This window comes from Corvus moneduloides, chromosome 6 (assembly GCF_009650955.1).
Source record: "Corvus moneduloides isolate bCorMon1 chromosome 6, bCorMon1.pri, whole genome shotgun sequence".
NCBI lineage: Eukaryota > Metazoa > Chordata > Aves > Passeriformes > Corvidae > Corvus > Corvus moneduloides.
The window spans coordinates 63,519,548-63,540,575 of NC_045481.1; the positions used below are offsets into that span (position 1 = coordinate 63,519,548).

A 21,028-nucleotide genomic window follows, 5' to 3' on the forward strand; every position below is an offset into this window, starting at 1 on the left:
CCATAGGTGCACCCAGCCAGGCCCCCCGGCCCTGCCCAAACACTGAGTGGGTGCTGACACCAAGACTTTATTGAGCTCCGAGGCTGGGGGTGCAGCCCCACATGCGGGGACAGCAGTGGGGGAGGCCTGGGGGCACCTGGGGGGGCTGAGCCCCTTATATCTCGCAGATGAAGGGCAGCCGCCTCTTGCAAGGCACGCTCCTCCAGCGCCCATCTGGGGAGAGAAGAGGGGGGATCAGCCCATCGCCCACCAGCACCCCCACCTCCAGGGACCCCCTCCAGCCCTCAGGGATACCTCCCAGATCCCCCAGTGCCAGCCCCCCGGTGCCACCTCTCCATCCCCAGCCCCTCAGCACCCTCCCCCCATCGCCCAGACCCCCCGAGAGCCCCCACTGACTGTTGGTGCAGAGGGTGGTGCAGAAGCGGCGGCCAGGCAGGGGGTGCCCGGGCAGCCACTGGCTGTAGTTCCAGGGGCTCCGGTCGGTCCAGTGGCAGCTCGGGTATGGGATCTGCCAGCAGAGAAAGGGTGTGGGGACCCCCAGCACTGGGGACAGTGGGGTGGGAATGGGACATCCAGGCTGGGCACTAGGGATGCTAGGGCAAGGCTGGAGCACCCAAGCGGGCACTGCAGACACGGGTGGAGTTGCAGCCCTGCTGGTGGGCACTGAGAACGCTGGGAATGGGATCGGGAACCCAGCTTGTGCACTGGGAACAGCGGGACGGGGCTGGGACACCCGGGGTGGGCACTGGGGACACTGGGAGGAGGCAGGGTGCCCCGAGACCAGGGCAGTGGCGGTGGGACGGGGGTCCTTACGGCAGGCTGGCTGACGGCGCCGATCCAGACCTGGCCGGCGTTGGAGTGCCGGCGCGCCAGGAGCAGCAGGAAGGTGTTGGTGCGGGAATCGTGGATCGAGGCCAAGCGCCCGCGGAAGCGCCGGGCACAGATGCGCTGCAGGGACACGGCTGTCACAGGGGGGCACTGGTGCCCCCACCCTGACGCCCCAGCCACCCCATTCCACCGCATCCCACCCCATCCCGCCCCATCCCACCTGCGCACGGTAGAAGTTTCGGCAGCGGGAGACGACGACGTAGCGGCAGGTGGCGGTGCCCGGCATGCTGGGGACACCGAGCGCCCGCTTGTCACTGCCACCCAGGCACCCGCTGTACTCCTCGGGCACCTCCAGCTCTGTCACATCCTCCTCGTCCTCCGCCGCAGGGCTGGCGAGAGCTGGGGACACCAGCTGTGTCACCCTGGCATCAGGGGTGTCCCCGGGATGTCCCCGTGGGCAGGTGGGGTGTGGGGGGCACTCACCGGAGCGGCTGGCGGGAATTGTGCCCAGCAGGGCCAGGGCGATCAGCAGGCAGGGCCGCATGGCGTGGGCACACTGGGGACACCACTGGCACCCTCGGGAGATGCCACAGCCCCGTCACCCTCGGCCAGCCTGAGGACACCCCCCTGGGCCTCTGCCAGCCCCAGCGTCACCCTGTCCTCCCCATGTCCCCTCAGAAACCCCCCATATCCCCACTGTCCCTCCGCCATCCCCAGTGCCACTCCATGCCCCGTCCCCTCTGCCACCCCCAGTGCCATCCCCACAGCCCCCAGCCCTCCTGTGCCCACCGTGTGCCCAGTTCCTCACCTCCAGCCCTTGGGTCACCCCCTCTCCTGGGCACCCCGTGCCATTCTGTCCCCCACCATGCCCCCCCGGCACTCCAGAGCCCCCCAGTGCCAGACTCGGGAACGCCCAACCCTGGCAGCTGAGGGCTGAGCCCACCCCCATGTCCCTGTCTGCGTTCCTCACCTCGGTCTTGGGGGGCTCTGCCCACTGCCACCCTTATATCGGTGACAGGGACACATGGCCCTGACCACAGCCTTGTGACACCCCCAACCACCAACTGTTGGGGACACAGGGGGGGACACCCGGGGGGGCTCTGCCAGCAGCCTGCCCAGCCAGTGCCTGGGGTCTGCTTGGTCCGGGGCAGGGGGTGCAGGGGTGTGGGGAAGGGCTGTGGTGCTTTGGGGTGCAGGGTGTCAGTACAGGGGCTCAGGGAGTTTGGGGTGCAGGGTGTCAGTATGGGGGCTCAGGGAGTTTGGGGTGCAGGGGTGTGGGGAGGGGGCTCAGGGAGTTTGGGGTGCAGGGTGTCAGTACAGGGGCTCAGGGAGTTTGGGGTGCAGGGTGTCAGTATGGGGGCTCAGGGAGTTTGGGGTGCAGGGTGTCAGTACAGGGGCTCAGGGAGTTTGGGGTGCAGGGGTGTGGGGAGGGGGCTCAGGGAGTTTGGGGTGCAGGGTGTCAGTATGGGGGCTCAGGGAGTTTGGGGTGCAGGGTGTCAGTACAGGGGCTCAGGGAGTTTGGGGTGCAGGGGTGTGGGGAGGGGCTGTGATGCTTTGGGGTGCAGGGGTGTGGGCAGGGGGCTCAGGGAGTTTGGGGTGCAGGGTGTCAGTACAGGGGCTCAGGGAGTTTGGGGTGCAGGGGTGTGGGGAAGGGCTGTGGTGCTTTGGGGTGCAGGGTGTCAGTACAGGGGCTCAGGGAGTTTGGGGTGCAGGGGTGTGGGGAGGGGCTGTGATGCTTTGGGGTGCAGGGGTGTGGGGAGGGGGCTCAGGGAGTTTGGGGTGCAGGGTGTCAGTACAGGGGCTCAGGGAGTTTGGGGTGCAGGGGCTGAAGGGGTGGGGGTGCAGGGGTGCTCAGGGTGTGGAGATGAGGATGGGGGATTGGGGTGCAGAGTCCCCGGGGGGGTGTGGGTGCTCAGCTGCAGGCCAGGGGGCTAGTCAGGGGAATGGGTGGCTTAGGAGGGGCTCAAGGGGGTCTGTGGCCAAACGGCCAGGCCGGACCCGGGGGGCCACGACCGTTGGGAAGGAAACAGCCCTTGGGCAAGCCTGGCCGGCGGGAGATGGTATCAGCACGCCAACATCCCCTCTGCACCCCCAGCGCCCCCACCCCGGGACACACGGCACCCCATACACCCGCCTTGCACCCCTCAAACTGGAGCTGCCCCCACCCCTGTAGCCCCAGCCCTGCCCTCCCCAGCACCCACCCTCTGCCCTGGGCACTGCCGTGCTCCCCCCAACCCGCAGTCCCCCCTCCCCGGGCCATGTGTGTCCCGCTGCAGCGTCACCCCGGTGCCCCCCTGGTGTCCCCAGGGCCAGGCTGGGTGGCGCAAGGCTGTGGTGGTGACATGTGGCCCTGTCAGCCCTAAAAGGGGGACAACGGGCAGAGCCCCCCAGCCTCCAGGTGAGGACTGAGGACGGGGACAGGGACATGGAGGGTGACATCAGAATGGGCTCAGCCCCCGGCTGCTGGGGCTGGGGACCAGGGGTGGGCATCCCTGAGGCTGGCACTGGGATGCCAGGCAGACACGGGAGTGGCACAGGGGATGGTGGAGGGACAGTGGGGATAAGGGGCGCAGAGGGGCAGGATGGGGTGAGGGACACAAGGTGGCACTGGGGGTGGCAGAGGAACAGTGGAGACATTAGGGCTGGCAGAGGGGCCACGGAGAGGACGGGTTGTTACCAAGGGTGGCACAGGGGCTCTGGACCATGGGGGTGGCCGAGGTTGATGGGCCTGTGGCATCTCCAGAGGGTGCTGGTGGTGTCCCCAGTGTCCCTGCGTGTCCTGCTGCCATGTGGCCCTGGCTACTGCTCGCTCTGGCCCTGCTGGGCACTGTCCCTGCCAGCCACCCTGGTGAGTGCCCCCCACACCCCTGCCTGCTCCCAGGGACACCCTGGGGACACCCTCAGTCCCTGCCACCCCCGTGCCATGCCCACCCCACTGACGCCACATGCCCGGGGCTGGCAGTGGGTGGCAGGGGGACCCGTGGTACCAACCCCCCCCTCCTGCGCCCTGCAGCCCCCCACCAGCCCGGGGGGGTTCCTGCTGGTGAGACCCCCCAGCTGCGCTACGTGGTGGTGAAGAAGCTGCGCACCTACGCGGGCGCCCAGGTGAGGGGACATGGGGCACGGGGGGTGCGGGGGACGCCAGGCTGTGCCCGTCCCACAGCGGCACTGCCGGGAGGTGCCCGTGGGCACAGGTGAGCGCCCGGTGCCAGCCCGTGCCCGTCCACAGCGCTACTGCCAGGACGTGTACCGGGGCCAGCTGGCCTCTGTGCACAGCGCTGCCCGCAACCAGGAGCTGCAGAAACTGGCACGAACCCACACCACACTCGCACCCTGGATCGGAGCTGTCACCAGCCGCAGGGTGAGGGGACACCGGGGGCAAGGGGCTGCCAAAGGGGTGCTGGGTGCTGGCGAGGAGATCAGCTGGGGGCTGCTTTGGGGGGTGAGGGGCTGGGTAGGGGGTGCTGGGGCCGGAGGCTGGGGTTTGAGGGGCTGGGTATGGGGTGCTGGGGGCTGCCACTGGGGGCTGAGGTGTTGGCACAGCAGGCGGGGCAGTGGGAATCGCGCTGGGAGGACTCCAGCCCCTGGAACTACGCGAACTGGGCGCCCATCCATCCCCACCACACCGTCACCACCTGCACCACCCTCAGCACCCGAGGTGAGGTCACCCACCCACCGTGTCCAGGCTTGGGGGATGCTGGGGAGGGGAGCACAGGCTACTGGGAAATTGGAGGAACACTGGGAGGACACTGGGGCGGTGTGGGGAGAGGGCTACAGGTCACTGGGGGGGGCACTGGGGGGCCAAGGGGGGGACATAGGGGGCACTGGAAGCGGTTGCAGGGTGCTGGGGGGCCCTGGGAACCACCCACGGGCCTGACACTGTCCTTGTCCCCAGACGGGCTCTGGCGAAGCCGCTTCTGCTTCCAGCTGCGCCCCTTCATCTGCCAGTACTGAGCCCCCAGTGCTGCCGTGGCCCCCCAGGTCCTTTCCCAGTAAAGCAGGGGTGCCCTGAGCCGTGTCTGTGTGCGCCGAGGGCCTGCGGAGGGGGCTGGGGGGTCGTGGGGGCAGCACGGCGAGTGGAGGGGGCAGTGATGTTTATTGTCCCCAAGCCCCCCACCCCACTGGCACAGCGCCCCCAGGCCAGTACAAAAATGGGGTGCTGGGGCTCAGTGTGGGGTCTCGACGTGGATCTCAGCGCTGGGGGCGGCTGCCAGGGGGGTGCTGACCATCCCCAGCTCCTTGGCTCGCCGCTGGCACTCGCGGGTCACCACTACGGGGCTGACAAAGGCCACCAGCACCACGGCGATGAGCCCCAAGTTCATCTGTGGGGTGGAAGAGTGTCAGGGCAGGGGGCTGGGGGCTGACCCCACCCAAGGGGCCCCTGGGCCAGCCCCATGGTTACCCCATCTCCTGCGTTAGCCCAGGACACTTGGGGCGGCACTCCCGTTTTCCCAAGGGCAGGATTCCCATCCCTCCCTGGCGCAGGGCCCCCACTTCCCCTGGAGCAGGACCCCATCCCTCCCGGGGCAGCATCCCCATTTCCCCATGGGGCAGGACCCCCATTTTCCCACGGGCAGGACCTCAGTCACTCCTGGGGCAGGATCCCCGTTTCCCCACGGCACGAGACCCCCATTGCCCTGCGGGGCAAGACCGCATCCCTCCCGGGGCAGGACCCCCATTTCCCCGTGGAGCAGCCCCCCCATCCCTCACTCGGGGGGCCCACAGGGCACACTCACATAGAAGGGGTCCCCCTGGAGCGGCCCCTGCACCAGGGCGACACACGGGTACTGCAGCAGGGCCACCAGCGCCGACAGCGCCATGGCCAGCCCGTACAGCTTCCCGAAGTGCTGCGGGGGGAACCTGCCAGGCACCCGCGTCACCAACGGGCATCTCCTGACCCCTGACAGCCCCACCCCGATGCCCTCTCCCCCGACACCTCCACCACGTCGCCTGCCACCCTCCAGCTCCACCGCCATCCCTCGCCACCCCATCCCGACCATGCCAGCCTGTCCCCTGCCACGCCCACAAGGACCGTGTCCCCATCCCCTGCCACCCTGGGCCCTGCGTCCCCCGTGGCCGCGGCTGTCCCCACTCACGCGATGGCCAGGAAGGCGGCGTTGCCGCCGTACAGGAAGGAGCGGCTGATGACCTGCAGCACGAAGGTGCCGAACTGGACGGGCAGGACGGGCACGGCGGCAAGCACGGAGAACAGCAGGCACTGCGCCACCGTCACCACCAGCGACAGCACCGCCGAGCGCAGGTCTGCCAGCGCGGCCAGCGCCCCTGCGGGCACGGGGCTCAGGGCACGGCGACACGGCTCCCTCCGTGTCCCCTCCCAGGGGCCGCGGGCTCGGGCACGATGGTGGTGGCAGCAATGAGGCCGTGGGGGACAGGGGCCGCAGGACTGGGAGGCATGGTCGCCCCCAGAGTGTTGTGCCAGGGGGGGCTGACCCTTGGGGTGAGGGGCCGTGGGGGTCAGTTGTTCTCAGGGCACGGGGCTCAGCTGCCCTTGGGGCAGGGCGGGGGGACAGTTACCCTCAGGGCGGGGACCCTTTCCCCGCTTGTGCCGGTCGAGGATGAGGCCGTTCCAGGGGGCGCAGAGCACTCCGCAGAGCTGGGTGAAGGCGAAGGCGTTGGTGTAGGTGCTCACTGCGGGGGACAGCGTCAGGCGGGCGCCGCCAGCCCCGGGGCTCCCCGCCGCGTCCCCCCGCCACGCTGCCGTACCCAGGCCGTGGTCCCCGTGCGCCAGGTGCTCGAGCTGCGGGTTGAGGGTGCCGATGAACAGGTAGTGGCGAAGCTGCATCACCGAGAGCCAGGCCACGTGCCAGGCGAAGAGCCACGAGCAGGCGCAGGCCCGGAACGGCGTCCCGGAGGGGGCCCCACCTGCGCAGGAGTCAGGGCGGGGCACACACAGACACACCCCCGGCCACACCCGCACCCTGCCCCTGCCCCTGCCCCTTCGGACGTGCCCACCCTTCGGCCGCGCCCACACTGCCGCACCCATTCGCCGAGCGCCCATTCACTCCTGCATTTGCATATCATGGCCACGCCCATGTACGGCCGTGCCCGCCCACCAGCGGGCCGCACCCCGCAATTTGCATACTCAGGACCGCCCTCCGGCCGTGCCACGCCCCTTCATTTACATGGGCATGCCTACCTGCGGCCGCGCCCACCTCCTTAGGTAGCCCCACCCCCCGCAGACCAGATCCCCACCCCCGGCACCTCGAGGGATGGGGGGTTCCAGGGGTGTCTCCTCGGGTGCGGCCTCTACCGAGGGCTGCTTGTCCTTGTAGGTTCGGTAGGAGCGGGAACGGCCCCGGCACCGCAGCCTGCGGGAGCGCCTGTGTCACCCTGTGTCCGCCTGGCGCGGCTGGACCTGCCCCGGGGACAGGACCCGCTGCCCACAGGGCGGGACCCAGCCGCCCCTCTCCCCAGAGCCCCAGCGGGGCGCGGCCAGCCCCCCGTACCCGTAGTCGTAGTCGGGGGGCAGCGGGTAGGGGATGTGGGTGCGCGGCATCAGGAAGAGGGTGCGCAGGAGGTGCCAGGCGCTGCAGGCTGCCAGGAAGAGGAACATGGCCCGCAGGGACAGCCCGTGCTCGTACAGCAGCTGGGGACAGGGACGGAGTCAGGGACGGAGACAGGCCGCCACCGGCCACCTGCTCAGGGCCTAGGTCTGTCCCCATGTGTGGCCCCAGCAGCGACCCAGCTGTGTCCCAGGCTGCATCCCCACCATGTCCGTAAATGTGACCCAACTGTTCCCAGCTCTGTCCTCCCCTGCCCCCACCGCCACGTCCCTCGCACCCACCTTGACGATGAGGAAGATGGCAGAGGAGGAGTCGAAGGCCCCGTTGTAGAGGGTGATGAGGATGGAGCGGTAGTTCCCGAACAGGTTGCCCACCTGGCACCAGGAGAGCCCCGTGTGCCATCAGGGCCGTCCCATGGAGGGCGGGTGTCCTGCTGCCGGTGGGTGTCAGGGTGCCGGGGGACCCACCTGCATGTTGGTGAGGATGAGGAGGATGCCACCCACCGACAGCATGGACATGGCCGGGAAGAGCAGCACCGCCATCTCTGGGGACACGGGGGTCAGCAGGGACAGCAGTTACCGAAGAGGTCCCCCCCGGGGCTGGGGACCCCCCGGCCAAAGAGCCTCACCTGGGGTGGAGAAGGCGACGAGAAGGGTCCCACCAGCGTAGAGGGAGCTGAAGGGCACAGCGGAGACACGTGGGGACAGGATCCCGGGAATCACACGTGATTCCCCTATCCCAGCCCCATGGGAGGCGGGCCACCCCAATAACCCCCCTTTCTCAGCAGCCCCCGGCCCAAGCCCTGTCCCCCCGGTGCCCGTGTCCCCCCGGCGCCCGTGTCCCCCCGGTGCAGGGCTCACATGGCGATGAGGCGCGCGGCCATGGTGCCGAAGCGGTCAAAAACGACGCCCATGGGGAAGGTCATGAAGTTGTTCATGAAGGAGCCGATGGTGAAGACCAGGGAGAACTGCTCATCCTGCCCGCTGCAATCTGGGGATGGCCATAAGTGGGGCACGGGGACACGGAGATGTGGGCGTGGGGACGCCGGGACGCAGGCACCCGGGGAGATGGGTCAGCAGAGATGCAGGGGACACCGGGCGTGCGGGGACACCACGGACGTGACGATACTGGAGACACGGACTAGGGGACAGCAGGCACGTGGGCTTGGAGATGGAAGGGACACAGAACACTGCAGGGCAGCAGGACATTGGGGACAGCAAAGACACAGGCACAGGCGCAGTGGGGACGTGGGGCAGCACGGGGCATCAGGACAGCGGGGGCACGAGTCAGGGGACCAGGGGGACAGGTGGGGGTCCATACCAGACCCCAGGGTGAGGTTGGGGCCGGGGGTGGCGGAGGGCTGGCACAGCCCCTCGAAGTAGCCCAGGTCCTTGAGGACGAAGACGAGGGAGGCCCAGCCGAAGATGATGCCGCAGAAGGCGCCGCACTCCAGCAGCCCCGACAGGAAGGTCCCCAGGCGCTTGGCCAGCCCCGCACCCCCCGCCATGTCCCCCGCCCGGGCGGCCACCTGCCCGGGCTGTCACCAGCCTGGGGCGTCTTCGCCGAGCCTGCGGGTGACAAAGGCCGGGTGTCACGCCATGCTGGCACCCACCGGGGGCACGGGGACGCGTGGGGCGCACAGGGGCACGTGCCAGCACGTGGCCACCTGGGCAAAGGCCACCATGGCTCCGGCTCTGCCCCTTGTCCCTGGCCACGGCGGCTGGCGCTGGTGTCTCTCCATGTGCCAGGGCACAGGGCAGGCCCCTGCAGCGGCCAGGGCTCGCACAGGTGGGGACAGCTGTTCACAGGTGGCACACACCCGTTTACAGACACACACGAGGGTTCGCAGGTGCATGTGCGGGTTCACAGGTGCACACGCAGGTCTGTGGGCACACATTTATGGGCGGGCACACACACATTTATGGGCACACACACACATTTATGGGCACACACACATTTGCAGGCACACACACACATTAATGGGCACACACACACCTGCTCGCAGGCACACACGCGTGTTCGCATGCACACACACAGCTTTACAGGCACACACACCCGCTGAGCCCCGTCCTGCGCCCCTCACCCACCTGCACGAGGCCAGGCCCTCCTGGTGCCACCGTGACTTTCGCCGCCGCCGTGGAGTTTGAACCCCAGCAGCGTGGCTGGGATGCACCTCCGCACCCCCGCTGACCCCGCTCTAATCTCCCGGGAGCACGCGCAGGTCCCCCGGGCTGCCGGTCCCGATGGCGCCTCGGGCCTCCCGATAGCACCTCGGGCCCCCTGGTGGTGACTCGGTCCCCCCACTGCACCCCCCCTGTGCTGTCCCTATTGCCCCGAGCCAGCCCGGCCCAGGACCTGGCACAACCCTGGGGACACTGGCACGTGCTCTGGTGACAATAACACAGCCCTGGGAACACCAACATCCTCCCAGGGACACCAGCATCCCCAGGGGACCTGGCACAGCCGTGGGGACACTGGCACACGGCTGCGCACCCTAGTGTGAGCGCTGGGGACACCACAACAACACACCTCACCCCGGGGACACCGGCACCCTGCTGGGGACCTGGCACAGCCCTTGGGAAACTGGCACTCTTCCTGGCAACTCTGGCACAGCCCCTGGGGACACCAACACACCCCTCCCCCGGGACCTGGCACGGTTCTTGGGAAACTGGCACAATCCCTGGAGACGCTGGCACAGCCCCTGGAGACACAGGCACTCTGCAGGGGATGGTGACACACCCCCCCGGGGCCCCAGCACAGCCCCTGGAGCCCTCCCCTGGGGACCCTGGCACGGCTCTCAGGGACGCTGTCACACCTCTGGGACCCTGCCATCCCTATGGGGACCCTCACACTGCTGGGGACAATGACACATCTCCTGGGGACGCTGCCACCCCAAGCACTGCACTGCACTGGGGACTGTCACCGTGCCGGGGCTGACAACAGGTCAGCCCACACAGGCAGGTGGGATTCCCCCATGACCCACAGATGGGTGGCAAAGGCACCAAGGCCACGTCACCCCCAGCTCACTGTCCTCCGTGTCCCCCCACCTCGCTCACCCGCTCACAGGCCGGCCCCTCGTCACCGAGCCCCTCGTCACCGTGCCAGTGTCCAGGGCCTATCCCTGTCCCGCTCCCCTGCCTGCTGTAATGTCGGGTAATGAGGCCTCATTACAGTGACCAGCAGCTAAAGATTAACCTGGACAGAGCCGGGGGGGCGGCCCGGGGGGAGCTGTGTTATTTTTAGCCACCCAGGCGGGGGCTGGGGCTGTAGCACCAGCTGGGGGGCACCGAGGCACCCTGAGATACGGGGGGGTCACTGCCTGGGGCACCCCGAGCCACTCGCTATGGGTGCCAGCCACCGAGCCATGCTGGGATGTCCTGGACATGCTGGTCCCTGCCAGCCACACTGGAGAGCCCCCACAGCAGTGACCCCCCCCTACACTGGTGAGGGCCCCCCGGGTGGTGAGCCCCCCAGACTGGTGAGCCCTCCACGAGAGAGCAGAAGGGTCCAGCTCGGGCCGGGGACTAGCAGCATTAGTGACTCTGTCCCCTCTGTCCCCTCTGTCCCCGCTGTGTCCCCCAGCTCCCCCCGGGCCGTGACGGGGGCAGCCGGGGTCACGGCGCCTCTGGGGGCTGCCACAGGGCTGGGGCCCGCCTTCGCACCCCGCCGCCCCCCGGGGGACGGGGTGTCCCGGGGTGGGCACTGCCCGCGCCCCACGGAGCAGGGGCAGCCCCGGCCGCGGGCACTTGGCCCGCACGCTTTTGGCGGGGGGACAAACGCGTGGTCCCGGGGATGGGCAGCCGTGGGGCCCCGCCGTGCCAGCCCCCCGAGCCTGCCCCGCGGCCCCGCCAGGCGCACCCCCGGCACCGCCCGGGACACCCGCACCGCGTCCGCGCCGGGCCCAGCCCCGCAGGCCGGGCTCCGGGGCCCTCGGTGCCCCCTCTCCCGGATCCTCCCGTCCCGGTCACAGCCCCGCTCCCGCCGCCGCTCCGTGTCCATCCGGGCCCCTCCGCGCCCTCCGGCTCCTCCCGCCACATCCCCGCGCCGCTCACCCGCCTCCCGCCCGGCCCGGCGGGGAGGGGACCGGGCTCTCCCCGCCCCGGCTCTCCCGGCGCTCCCGGCGCTCCCGGTGCCCCCGATGCCGCCCCCCCTCCCCCCCCACTGCGGGCGGAGCGCAGCGGCCGGGCCCGGCCCCGCCCCCGGGCGCGGCGTTTCGGGGGGGCGCGGGGGGCGGCCTCGGAGCAGCGGCCCCGGTCACCCGCGGATCCGCCCAGGAGGGGCCGGCCTGGCACGGAGCCCTTCCCCGGCGCCGCCCCGCGCCCGCCGCGGGTGCCCCCTCGGCATCTCCAGGTGCGACAGCTCACCTGGCGTCCCCAAGGTGCGCTCCCGCTGGCGCCACCCTCGGGCCACCCTTGACTCGCCCTTTCGGTCACTCTTGGGCCAGCCTGGAGTGATGCTTGGGTCACCCCTAGGCCACTCCTGGACACCCCAGGACCGCCCTTGGGCTGTCCCTGGGCCCCTCCAGCTGTGCCATCCCAGAGCCATCCCCATGCCACCCCGCTGTGTTCTGCCATGTCCCCTGCTGTCCCTGGTCCCCCATCCCCTGCCTTTGTCCCCGCCCAGGACACCCCTGTCCCTCCTGTCACCCTCCCCTCGGCCGCATCCTCTCCTCTGTCCCTCTGTCCATCCCTCAGCGCTTGCAGCCACCTGGTCTGTCCCCACCTGTCCCCACTGCTCCAGCCTCTCGTCTGCTCTGCCAGCTGCCCTTCTGTCTGTTCATCACCCGTCCATCTGTCCGTCACCCATCCATCTGTCCATCACCCATCCGTCTGTCTGTCACCTGTCCATCTGTCCCCCTCCAAGCACGACTCCATCCGTCCCATCCATCTGTCCCACACCCATCCAGCTGCCCATCACCTGCCCTTCCCTCCACCTGTCCGTCTGTCCGTCCTCTCCATCCTGCACCCATCCCTCCATCCGTCTGTCCCCATCTCCAGATGTTCTCCCTGCATCTGTCTATCCATCTGTTCTTCTCTCCTTATGTCCACCTGTCCATCAATCCATCCTCCACCTTTCTGTCCGTCCATCCTCTGCCGTCCGTCCGTCCTTCCATCCCTTCCCCATGCACCCCGTGCCCAGCTCCCCGGGCGGGTGGGCACCAGCACCCACAGCCCCCACAGGGCGGACTCCCCCTCCCCGGGCCAGCTCAGCGGTGTCCGGCCGGGGGCTCCGCGCCCGGGGTGGGGGAACGGGCGGGGGGCACGGGCGGGGGGAGCGGATGGCGGCCCCTGAGTCAGCCCCGCGCCGCCCACGCCCCCTCCCACGGGTGCCGCCGCACCAGCTTGTGGCATTTCGCTCGCCGGAGACGGCGCCGCAAACACGCGCCAGTGCCAGCCGGTGCCGGTGCCGCCGCAGCCCGCGCGGCCACGCGTCCCCCCCTCACGCGCGGCACCGGCGCGGGGCCCGCACGGGGACGGGGCACCCCGCACCGCGGCCGCCCGCTCTGCCCCGGGCCGGGCAGCCGCGCGGCGGCACCACGGACAGCGCCGGTCCGGCACCACGAACAGCGCCGCGGTCCCGCGTGGGTGTGGGGACCACCGCCCCCCGCGCCCTCCCGGCGGCCCGCTGGGTGCGGGACTCCCGGCCCCGCCGCGCCCACCCCGTGGGCAGCCCCCGCGGGGTCCCGCCGTCCATGGGGGCACCACGGCCCGGCGCCGGTCCCGGGATCGTGGCACAGAGGGAGGGAGGGAAGGAGGGAGGGATGGACGGACAGACGGACGGACGGCCGCAGACCACCCTCCCCGTCCCGCGCTCACAGCTGCCCACGCGAGCCCCGCGTCCTTCCCCCGTGGAGGGGAACCCACCACGCCCCCGTGTCCCCATCGGGGCCCCCCTCGCGGATCCCGCAGGGCGCGCCCCCCGTGGACGCCCGCAGCGCATCCCCCGCTGTCCCCGCCGAGCCGCCGGGGGTCCCCGTGCCCACCCCTGTCCCGCCTGGGGCGGGCCGGCCCGGGAAGGGTTAAGCGGCGGGGCCGGCGCGGGGGGCGGAGCGGCCGCCCCGGGATAAGGCGCGGCGCGGGGAGGGCTCAGCCCCACGGAGCCGCGGGCAGCGCCGCGCCGAGCCCACCCGTGCCCGAGCCCGAGCCCACCCGTGCCATGCCCCGGGGCGGCGGCGGCTGCTGCTCCCGGCGGCGCGGCGGGGGCGAAGGGGGCGAGCAGCCCCCCCGGCACCGGCCATGACCCCGCGGGTGGGCAGCGCCTGAGCGGCCGCCCCGCCATGCGGCCCCCCACGGCTCGGGACCTGCCCCCAGGTAGGCGCGGGGTCGGGCGGGGTCCCAGGGGTGTCGGGCGAACCCTGGGGTGCCACCCGGAGACCTCGGTCCCGGCTCGGGGCGCCCCGCGGCGCTCGGGGTGCGGGTGCCCCGGGGTGCGCGGGGAGCCCCGGGGTGCGCGGGGACCCCGGGGCCGCCCCGGAACGCACAGCCCGGCGTGGGGGCGCGGTCCCGGGGCACCCCAGGCTGGGCACCCCGCGACCCCCGGCTGCCTGGCGCGGGGGTGCGCCCCGACCCACGAGGTGCCTGCTGCCAGCCCAGCCCCAAGTGTGGCTGTCTCATGACGCACGGGGTATCCGGTGCCACCCCGGGGCCCCCAGCCCAGCGTGGGGGGCCCCGTGACACGTGGGGTACTCGGTGCCAGCCCGGGACCCCCAGTGCGGCGTGCGGGTGCCCCAGGAACCCCGGCACACCCTGTGCAGCACCGGGGTGCGTAGCCGGGCTTCCGGGTGCTCCACGATCCACGGGCTGCCCGGAGCCACCCCCAGGAGCCCCAGCCCCGGAGTGGGGGTACCCCACGACCCCAGCGGGGTGTGTCCCACGACCCAGGGGCTACGTGGTGCCACCCCAGGACCCCCAGCGCGGCGTGGAGACGCCCCCCAGTTCACAATGTGGGCACCGCCGGGGAGCCGGGAGTGCCCGGGTCACCCCGCGGGTGGGTGCCGCGGGGTCTGCGGGGTACCCGCAAGTACCGGGGTGGGGGGGGGGGGGCTTGGCACCGGGGAAGGGGGGAAAGCTGAGAACCGGTGACTTCAGCTCCCAACTGAGTCAGCCCGCGGCGTGGGGGAGTGACAGATGGGACGCGGGTGGGGGGCGCACGCCGGCACGGGGCGCCGGGGGAGGGGGGCGGCGCTGAGCAGATGCGCCGGACGCCTCCGTGGGTGGGTGGGGGGTGGGCACCCCCCAACTCGTGGAGCACCGGCAGAGGGGAAGGGAGGGAAGGGGGCGGTGGGACCCCTCGGTGCATCTCCGGTGTGACCTCCGGTGCACCGGAGGGTCCCGCCGCCCCCCTCCTTCCCTTCCCCTCCCCCGGTAGCGGCGACTGGGCGCATCCACGCATCCCCGGGCGTGGATCCAGGCCGCCGGGCTGAATTATGGATGAAGCTCTCGGGTTGCAGCCTGAGGGGGGGGGATGGACACGGGTGGGGGGGGGAAGGGGGGATGCTGCACACCCGGAGCGGCGGCGCGTGTCGTCAGCCCGCGCCCACGCGTGCCCCGCCCCACACGTGGCCGCGGCACGCGCGCACGTGGCACCGCCCCGTTTGGGGAGGGGGCACGGACCCCCCCCCCCGACTGGGGTGAGGGGGGTCCCAGCGGTCCGTGACCCTGTGGGGGGTTCTGGTGGACCGTGGGGCGGGCATGGTCCCACGGGAGCGTGGCCACGGCAGGGGGGGTCAGGGAGCTTTGGGGGTCCCTGGAGACCGTGGCCCCAGTGGCAGGAACGGCCCCAGGAGGTCCCAGCTGGACGGTCACCTTTTGGGGTGCCCAGCCTTGGTGCTGTGGAGCAGCATGGCCCTGGGGAGCACAGTCCTATGGGGCTGGTGGGCGTCTGCGGGCTGCAAGAGGTGCTCAGTCCTATGGGGTGGCCGTGACCTTGGGATTCTCCTAGGGCACTGTGGTCCTGGGGATCTCCCAGGGGACCATGGCCTTGGGGGGTCCCTGGGGAGGCACGGCCCTCGGGGGACTCCCGGGGGCCACGGCCCTGCGGGTGGGCACAGTCCCCCACCTCGGGGTGTCCAGCCCCATGGGGTGGTCATGACCTTGGGGGGGTTCTCCTGGGGAGCCATGGCCCTGTGGGGGGGCACAGCCCTGGGGGGCTCCTAGGGGTGTCCAGCCCTAGGGACTGCTCAGGACCCTGGGACTCTCCTAAGGAACCGTGGCTCGGTGGGGTGGGCACGGCCCCGGGGGAGCTCCGAGAGGCGTCCCCGGGGCGCTCCTGGAGTGCCGCGGCCAGGCGGGTGGGCACGGCCCCGGGAGGCTCCGTGGGCTGCGGCTCCCGGGGGGCGGCGGGGGGCGGGCGGCGCGGGGGTCGGGGACGCGCGGTGCCCCGCGCTGACGCCCCGCTGTGCCCTCAGGCGGGCGCCCGGCGGCCCTGCTGCTGCTGGCGGCGCTGGTGTGGGTGCCCGGCGGGGCTCCCGCCTGCCCCGCGCTCTGCACCTGCTACGTCTCGCCGCCCACCGTCAGCTGCCAGGCCAACAACTTCTCCTCGGTGCCCGCGGGGCTCCCGCCCGGCGCCCGCCGCCTCTTCCTGCAGAACAACGTCATCGGGGCGCTGCGGGCGGGCACCTTCGGGCCCAGCACCGTCACCCTCTGGCTCTACTCCAACAACATCTCCTCCATCCAGCCGGGCACCTTCCGACACCTGCCCGCCCTGGAGGAGCTCGACCTGGGTGACAACCCGCACCTCCGCGTCCTGGCCCCCGACACCTTCCACGGCCTCCACCGCCTCCAGGCCCTGCACCTGTACCGGTGCCGGCTGGCCAGCCTGCCCAGCGGCATCTTCCGCGGCCTCCGCAGCCTCCAGTACCTCTACCTGCAGGAGAACGGGCTGCTCTACCTCCAGGTGGGTGAGGCCGGGTGCTGGGCACAGAGGTGGGGCCGGGCAGGGTGAGGGGGTGCGGAGTCAGGATGTGGGACACAAGGCGGTGCCGACGGCGCCAGAAAGCGGGGCGGTGACAGGAGCTGCCGATGGAGCGGGGTGACGGGCCGTGGGGCAGGACCACGGGTGACCAGCACGGCAGGGACGCGGGACAAGGCCTTGCGTGGTGCTCATGGAGCAGGGGCACGGGAGAGGGTGACGGGTGATGCCAGGGCAGGGCTCCGTGGGGCCCACACCGGTGGCTCTGCAGGCGATGCAGAGCCCTGTGGACCCCCACCCCACGCCCACCCCTCTCCCATTCCCCGCAGGACGACCTCTTTGCCGACCTGGCCAACCTAAGCCACCTCTTCCTGCACGGCAACCGGCTGCGGGCGCTGTCGGAGGGTGTCTTCCGGGGGCTGGCGAGCCTGGACCGCCTGCTGCTGCACGCCAACCGGCTGGCAGCCATCCACCGCCGCGCCTTCGGGGGGCTGGCGCGCCTCACCATCCTCTACCTGTTCAACAACAGCCTGGTGGCCCTGCCCGGGGACCCGCTGGCCGCCCTGCCCTCGCTCCAGTTCCTGCGCCTCAACGCCAACCCCTGGGCCTGCGACTGCCGCGCTCGCCCGCTCTGGGCCTGGTTCCGCCGCACGCGCGTCTCCAGCTCCCCGGTGCCATGCGCCAGCCCCCCGCACCGCCGCGGCACCGACCTGCGCCAGCTCCGCCCCCGCGACTTCGACGCCTGCCCCGACGACGACGACGACGAGGAGGAGGAGATGGAAGATGGCACCGCCGGCGGCGGCACTGGGGTGGCGGTGATGGGCACCCCGGGGCGGGCGCTGGGTCGCCCCGGCACCCTCCCGGCCGCGCCGCCCTCCGCCTTCTACCGCGACGGGCTGCCCCCCCACGACCTGCGGGGACCCCAGCCCCGGCCGCCCCCCCCGTCCCGTGACTCCCGCGGGCCCCCCGAGGACGCCAGCTGCCCCCATGACCCCTGCGCCCCCATGGCCGCCGCCGCGCCCCACCGGGCCCCCGTCCTCCTGCCCCTCCTGGCTCTGATCCTGCCCCGACTCTGAGCCCCCCTCGGCGCCCCAGGGGGGGGTCCCGGCTCCTTGGGGCGCCCGTGCCCCCCTTCTCCCCGGGGGAGGCCTCAAGAACTGCGGGGAACAGGCAGCGGGTGGGGGCAGCAGGATGCAGAAGGGGGTCCCCTCCCATCCTGAGCGGGAAAAACCCCCAACAGGAACCAAAAGGTGGGAAATTATTTATTAAAAATGGTCTTATTTTGGGAGAGCGGGGCCTGGCTGCTGCGGGGGGGGTGGGGGCCACTGCCGTTCCAGGTCACCGCCTGCCGCTCCTGAAATATTGATGGCAACGGCGGGCAGCGGGGCAGCGAGGCATGCAGGGCGCTGCGGGGGGGATGGATGGATGGATGGATGGACGGATGGACACCCCCCGCGGGGTGTGCGGCCACACGCACCCAGCGCCACCGCGGGGCCGGGGACACGCAGGCTCCCGTGACGCCGACACCTCGCACCGCCGGCAGGGTGCTGGCGGGTGTCACGGGAGCCGCGGGGCGCAGAGCCACCCCCGCGCCGTCACCCGCGCCCTGCGCAGCCTGACCCACTTGCCGCAGGCGCTGGCACACAGATGGAGCACACGCTGCCGGCCTGCGGGCGCAGGGACACGGCCCCTGCCCACCCACCGTGCGTCCCTCGGGGCGTGTGTCAGCCCTGGGGTGCCCCTCAGCAGGGGTCCCTCACACAGGGTGGGGTGTCCCTCAGCGGGTGTAGCTCCCTGGGTGTCCATGTGCCCTTTGTCCCCTGCAGCTGTCCCCAGGGGTGTGGGGGGCTGTCAGTTTGTGTGTGTGCATGCAGGCTGTCCCTGTGGGGGTGTCCCCATGCCCCCTCCCCTGTGGTCTCTGGCTGTCCCCGTGCCGTCTTTGCCCAGGCAGAGGTGTCCCTGGGTTGTCCCCACATGGTCCCACCTGTGTATCCTCAGCCGGGGGCTGGGTGTCCTGGGGGTGTCCATGTGAGGGTGTCCCTGTGCCCTGCCCCTCCGGGGCTGTGTCCCAGTGCAGGGCCCCCCCGGCTGTCCCCTCTGGTGACCCCCAGCACAGACAGAAAGGGAGGGGCTGAGCCCTGTCCCACCCCACTGGGGATTACAAGGGGCTCAGCCCGGCTCTGCCTAATCCAGGGGATTACATGGGCTGGGTCCAGCCGGGGGGGGGCATCCAGGGGTGCCCCCCACAAGGACACGGCACGGGGCAGCTGGGGACAGCGAGGGGGGCTCCCAGCAGCAGCCACGGGCACCACGTACCCCAACACACGGCCACGGGGTGGGTTTGGGGGGCGAGGGGAGCACAGCAGACGCCCCCGGTTTATTGGGGTGCGGGGCTCAGGCGGTGCCGGTGCCCTGCTGCATTCGCTTGAGCAGCTCCTCGTCCTGCAGCGACAGCTCCGTCAGCTTCTTGCCCATCCGCTCGTGCACCTCCAGGTACTTGGCCACGCAGCGGTCCAGGCACACGCACTCCCCTTTGGACAGCTCCGACTCCTTGTAGTGCGGCGGGACGCACTTGCGGTGGCACGCCTGGGTCATCCTGCACGGACCGCACCGCGCCTGAGCCCCGCGCCACCCGGGGCCCGGCCCTGCGCCCCAGCACGTCCTGTACCCCGCCATCGCCACCCCCGGGACCCCCACCCCGCGCCCCAGCATCTCCTGTATCCCGCCGTCGCCACCCCCGGGACGCAGCCCCGCACCTCAGCACCCCCCCGGTACTCCCCGTTATCGCCATCGCCGGCACCCCCAGCCCTTGCACCCCGACACCTCCTGTACCCCCATCATCACCGCACCGGGACCCCGGCCTCTGCACCCCAACGCCCCCCAGTATCCCCCGTCACAGCCATCCCCGGCACCCCTAGGACCCCCCCCCCCACTGTCCCCCTTCCTCGGGCACCTCCGGGGCCCCCTCATTTTCCGGGTGTCCCCTAGGATCCCCCGCACACCCCTCCAAACCCAGCGCCCCAGGGTCCCCCAAGCCACGGACACCCCCCGGTACCCCAACACCCCCACTGCCCCCGCCGGCGGGCCGCACCGGTTGTACATGTCGGCCATCATCTCAACCTCCAGCTCGGCCGCCAGCTGCTGAGCCCGCAGCGGATCCATGGCAGCCAGCACCGGCCCCGCTCGGTCCCGGTCCCGACCACGGTCCCTCTGGGCCCGGCCCCGCTCGGATCGGCCCCGTTGGACCCCCCCGGTCCCGCTCGGTTCGGGACCCGGCGGCGGCTCCCTGCAGGAACCACGTGGGCGCCGCGCTTCCGCCCACCCGCGCAGCGGCCCCGCCCCAGCGCCGGGGCCGGCCAATCGCGTGCGGGCGGAGGCGGGACCAGGGGTGCGTCCCTAGCGCTGATTGGTCGCGCTGGAGGGGCGTGGCGGCGGCCGAGCGGCGGGAGGGGAAGGCGCGCGCTCTGCCCGGCCTCTGCCCCGCAGGGGCGTGGCCAGCCCGGAGGGGGCGTGGCCATCGCCGGGACCGAACCCGGGCATGGCCGGGGGGCTCCGGGTCCCCCGGGACCCCCCCTCTGTGTTCCCTGTGTCCCCTCTCCCTGGGTCCTCCTGAGTCCCGCCGTCCTGCCCGCGCTGTCCCCGGGTGACCTCTGCCCCCAGGTGTCCGTGTCCCTCGATGCCCCCGGGGAATCTGTGTCCCCGCCCTCCCCGTGTTCCCCGCGTCCCCCGTGTGCCCGCGTCCCCGCTGTGTCCTCCCACGTACCCTCGCGTGTCTGTGTTCCCCGCCTCGCCCGTGTGCCTGTGACCCCCAAGTCTCCCTGTCCCTGCCCGGGGTGTCCGTGTCCCCTGTGCCCCTCGAGTCCTCCGACACGGGCTCGGTCCCCCGCCGTGGGCTCCTCTGGCGTGTCACCGCTGTCCGGCTGGGACTGTCGGCGTGTCCCCCCCGCCCCAGCCGTGCCTGGGTGTCCGGCCCGGCCCCACGCGTGCCCCGCGGGTGGGCGGTGAGTGAAGGCGGCACCTGCCCCCGCCGGGTAAAAATAGCGCCGGGCGGGGGGGCCGGGGCGCAGCAGGGGCGGCGGAGCGGCAGCGGCCGGAGGGTACGGGGCGAGGGGCTTCGGGGGGCTCCCGGGGGAACGGGGGTACGCGGGGCGGGGGTAGAGCGGGGAGCGGCCGGGAGGGTAGGGGCCGGGGGGCTCCGGGTAGGGACACCGCGGGGAAGCAAGGGAGACCGGGAAGGGGTTACAGGGGGCCGGCAGTGGGAACTGGAGGGCCGGGAGAAGACGCGTGGGGTCGGGAGAGGGACATGGCGGCGCCGGGATGGGATACGGGTGGTCGGGAGGGGACATGGGGGCAGGGAGGGGCACAGGGCTGCTGACATGGGGCACGGGAGGGACGGGGAGTGGGGCAGGAGGGGAATGGGAGGGTTGGTTTGGGGCATGTGCGGCCGCACGAAGAAGTGGAGGGACTGGGCTGTGTTATTGCGGTGTCGGGATAGGGATCGGGGGAGCCTGGGTGGGGCAACCGGGGTGCCCAACGTGGGAGTGCCGGGGCTGGAGGAGGGCGTGGGGACAGGGGCAGGAGGGGGCTTACCCGGGCTGGGGGGCTGCGGGGGGCACGGGCAAGCTCACGGCGTCATCGGGGGGCTCCCCTGTGACGGCCCCGTGCCCCTGCAGCGGTGACCGCAGCGACATGGAGGCTCCGGGAGACGCCGAAACCCCCACCTCGGACACCCCCACCTCGGACACCCCCACCTCGGACACCCCCAC

General features: G+C 71.8%; 5 protein-coding genes across 7 annotated transcripts; 2 read left to right on the forward strand and 3 right to left on the reverse strand.

The window, feature by feature from the left end:
- Positions 1-49: 49 nt before the first annotated feature.
- LOC116445406 (bone marrow proteoglycan-like) lies at positions 50-1,966 on the reverse strand. The gene is made up of 5 exons (XM_032112005.1): positions 1,312-1,966; positions 1,049-1,227; positions 814-948; positions 397-508; positions 50-213 (listed from the first exon to the last, which is right to left on the reverse strand). The coding sequence occupies exons 1-5, from the start codon at positions 1,370-1,372 to the stop codon at positions 155-157; spliced, it is 546 nt and encodes a 181-aa protein (XP_031967896.1). The 5' UTR covers positions 1,373-1,966; the 3' UTR covers positions 50-154.
- An 825-nt stretch (positions 1,967-2,791) lies between these two features.
- LOC116445388 (collectin-12-like) lies at positions 2,792-4,840 on the forward strand. Its single transcript, XM_032111976.1, has 4 exons — positions 2,792-3,933; positions 4,058-4,189; positions 4,375-4,486; positions 4,724-4,840. Exons 1-4 carry the CDS (start codon positions 3,532-3,534, stop codon positions 4,780-4,782), a joined length of 705 nt encoding a protein of 234 aa, XP_031967867.1. The 5' UTR covers positions 2,792-3,531; the 3' UTR covers positions 4,783-4,840.
- Positions 4,841-4,905: 65 nt separating this feature from the next.
- Positions 4,906-11,456, reverse strand: SLC43A3 (solute carrier family 43 member 3). 3 transcript variants are annotated; one of them, XM_032111879.1, is made up of 13 exons: positions 11,405-11,456; positions 8,673-8,920; positions 8,213-8,342; positions 7,981-8,027; positions 7,820-7,896; positions 7,634-7,726; positions 7,296-7,435; positions 7,051-7,157; positions 6,553-6,711; positions 6,364-6,477; positions 5,925-6,111; positions 5,565-5,688; positions 4,906-5,150 (listed from the first exon to the last, which is right to left on the reverse strand). In XM_032111879.1, exons 2-13 carry the CDS (start codon positions 8,857-8,859, stop codon positions 4,995-4,997), a joined length of 1,521 nt encoding a protein of 506 aa, XP_031967770.1. In that variant the 5' UTR covers positions 8,860-8,920; positions 11,405-11,456; the 3' UTR covers positions 4,906-4,994. The 3 variants fall into 3 exon arrangements, with proteins under 3 accessions (XP_031967770.1, XP_031967769.1, XP_031967771.1); XM_032111878.1 differs by lacking the exon at positions 11,405-11,456 and adding an exon at positions 9,440-9,527; XM_032111880.1 differs by lacking the exons at positions 8,673-8,920; positions 11,405-11,456 and adding an exon at positions 10,409-11,153.
- A 1,969-nt stretch (positions 11,457-13,425) lies between these two features.
- Positions 13,426-17,552, forward strand: RTN4RL2 (reticulon 4 receptor like 2). The gene is made up of 3 exons (XM_032111900.1): positions 13,426-13,663; positions 15,760-16,247; positions 16,592-17,552. The coding sequence occupies exons 1-3, from the start codon at positions 13,630-13,632 to the stop codon at positions 17,336-17,338; spliced, it is 1,269 nt and encodes a 422-aa protein (XP_031967791.1). The 5' UTR covers positions 13,426-13,629; the 3' UTR covers positions 17,339-17,552.
- A 1,046-nt stretch (positions 17,553-18,598) lies between these two features.
- On the reverse strand, positions 18,599-19,574 carry TIMM10 (translocase of inner mitochondrial membrane 10). The gene is made up of 2 exons (XM_032112023.1): positions 19,354-19,574; positions 18,599-18,858 (listed from the first exon to the last, which is right to left on the reverse strand). Exons 1-2 carry the CDS (start codon positions 19,422-19,424, stop codon positions 18,657-18,659), a joined length of 273 nt encoding a protein of 90 aa, XP_031967914.1. The 5' UTR covers positions 19,425-19,574; the 3' UTR covers positions 18,599-18,656.
- Positions 19,575-21,028: the final 1,454 nt, after the last annotated feature.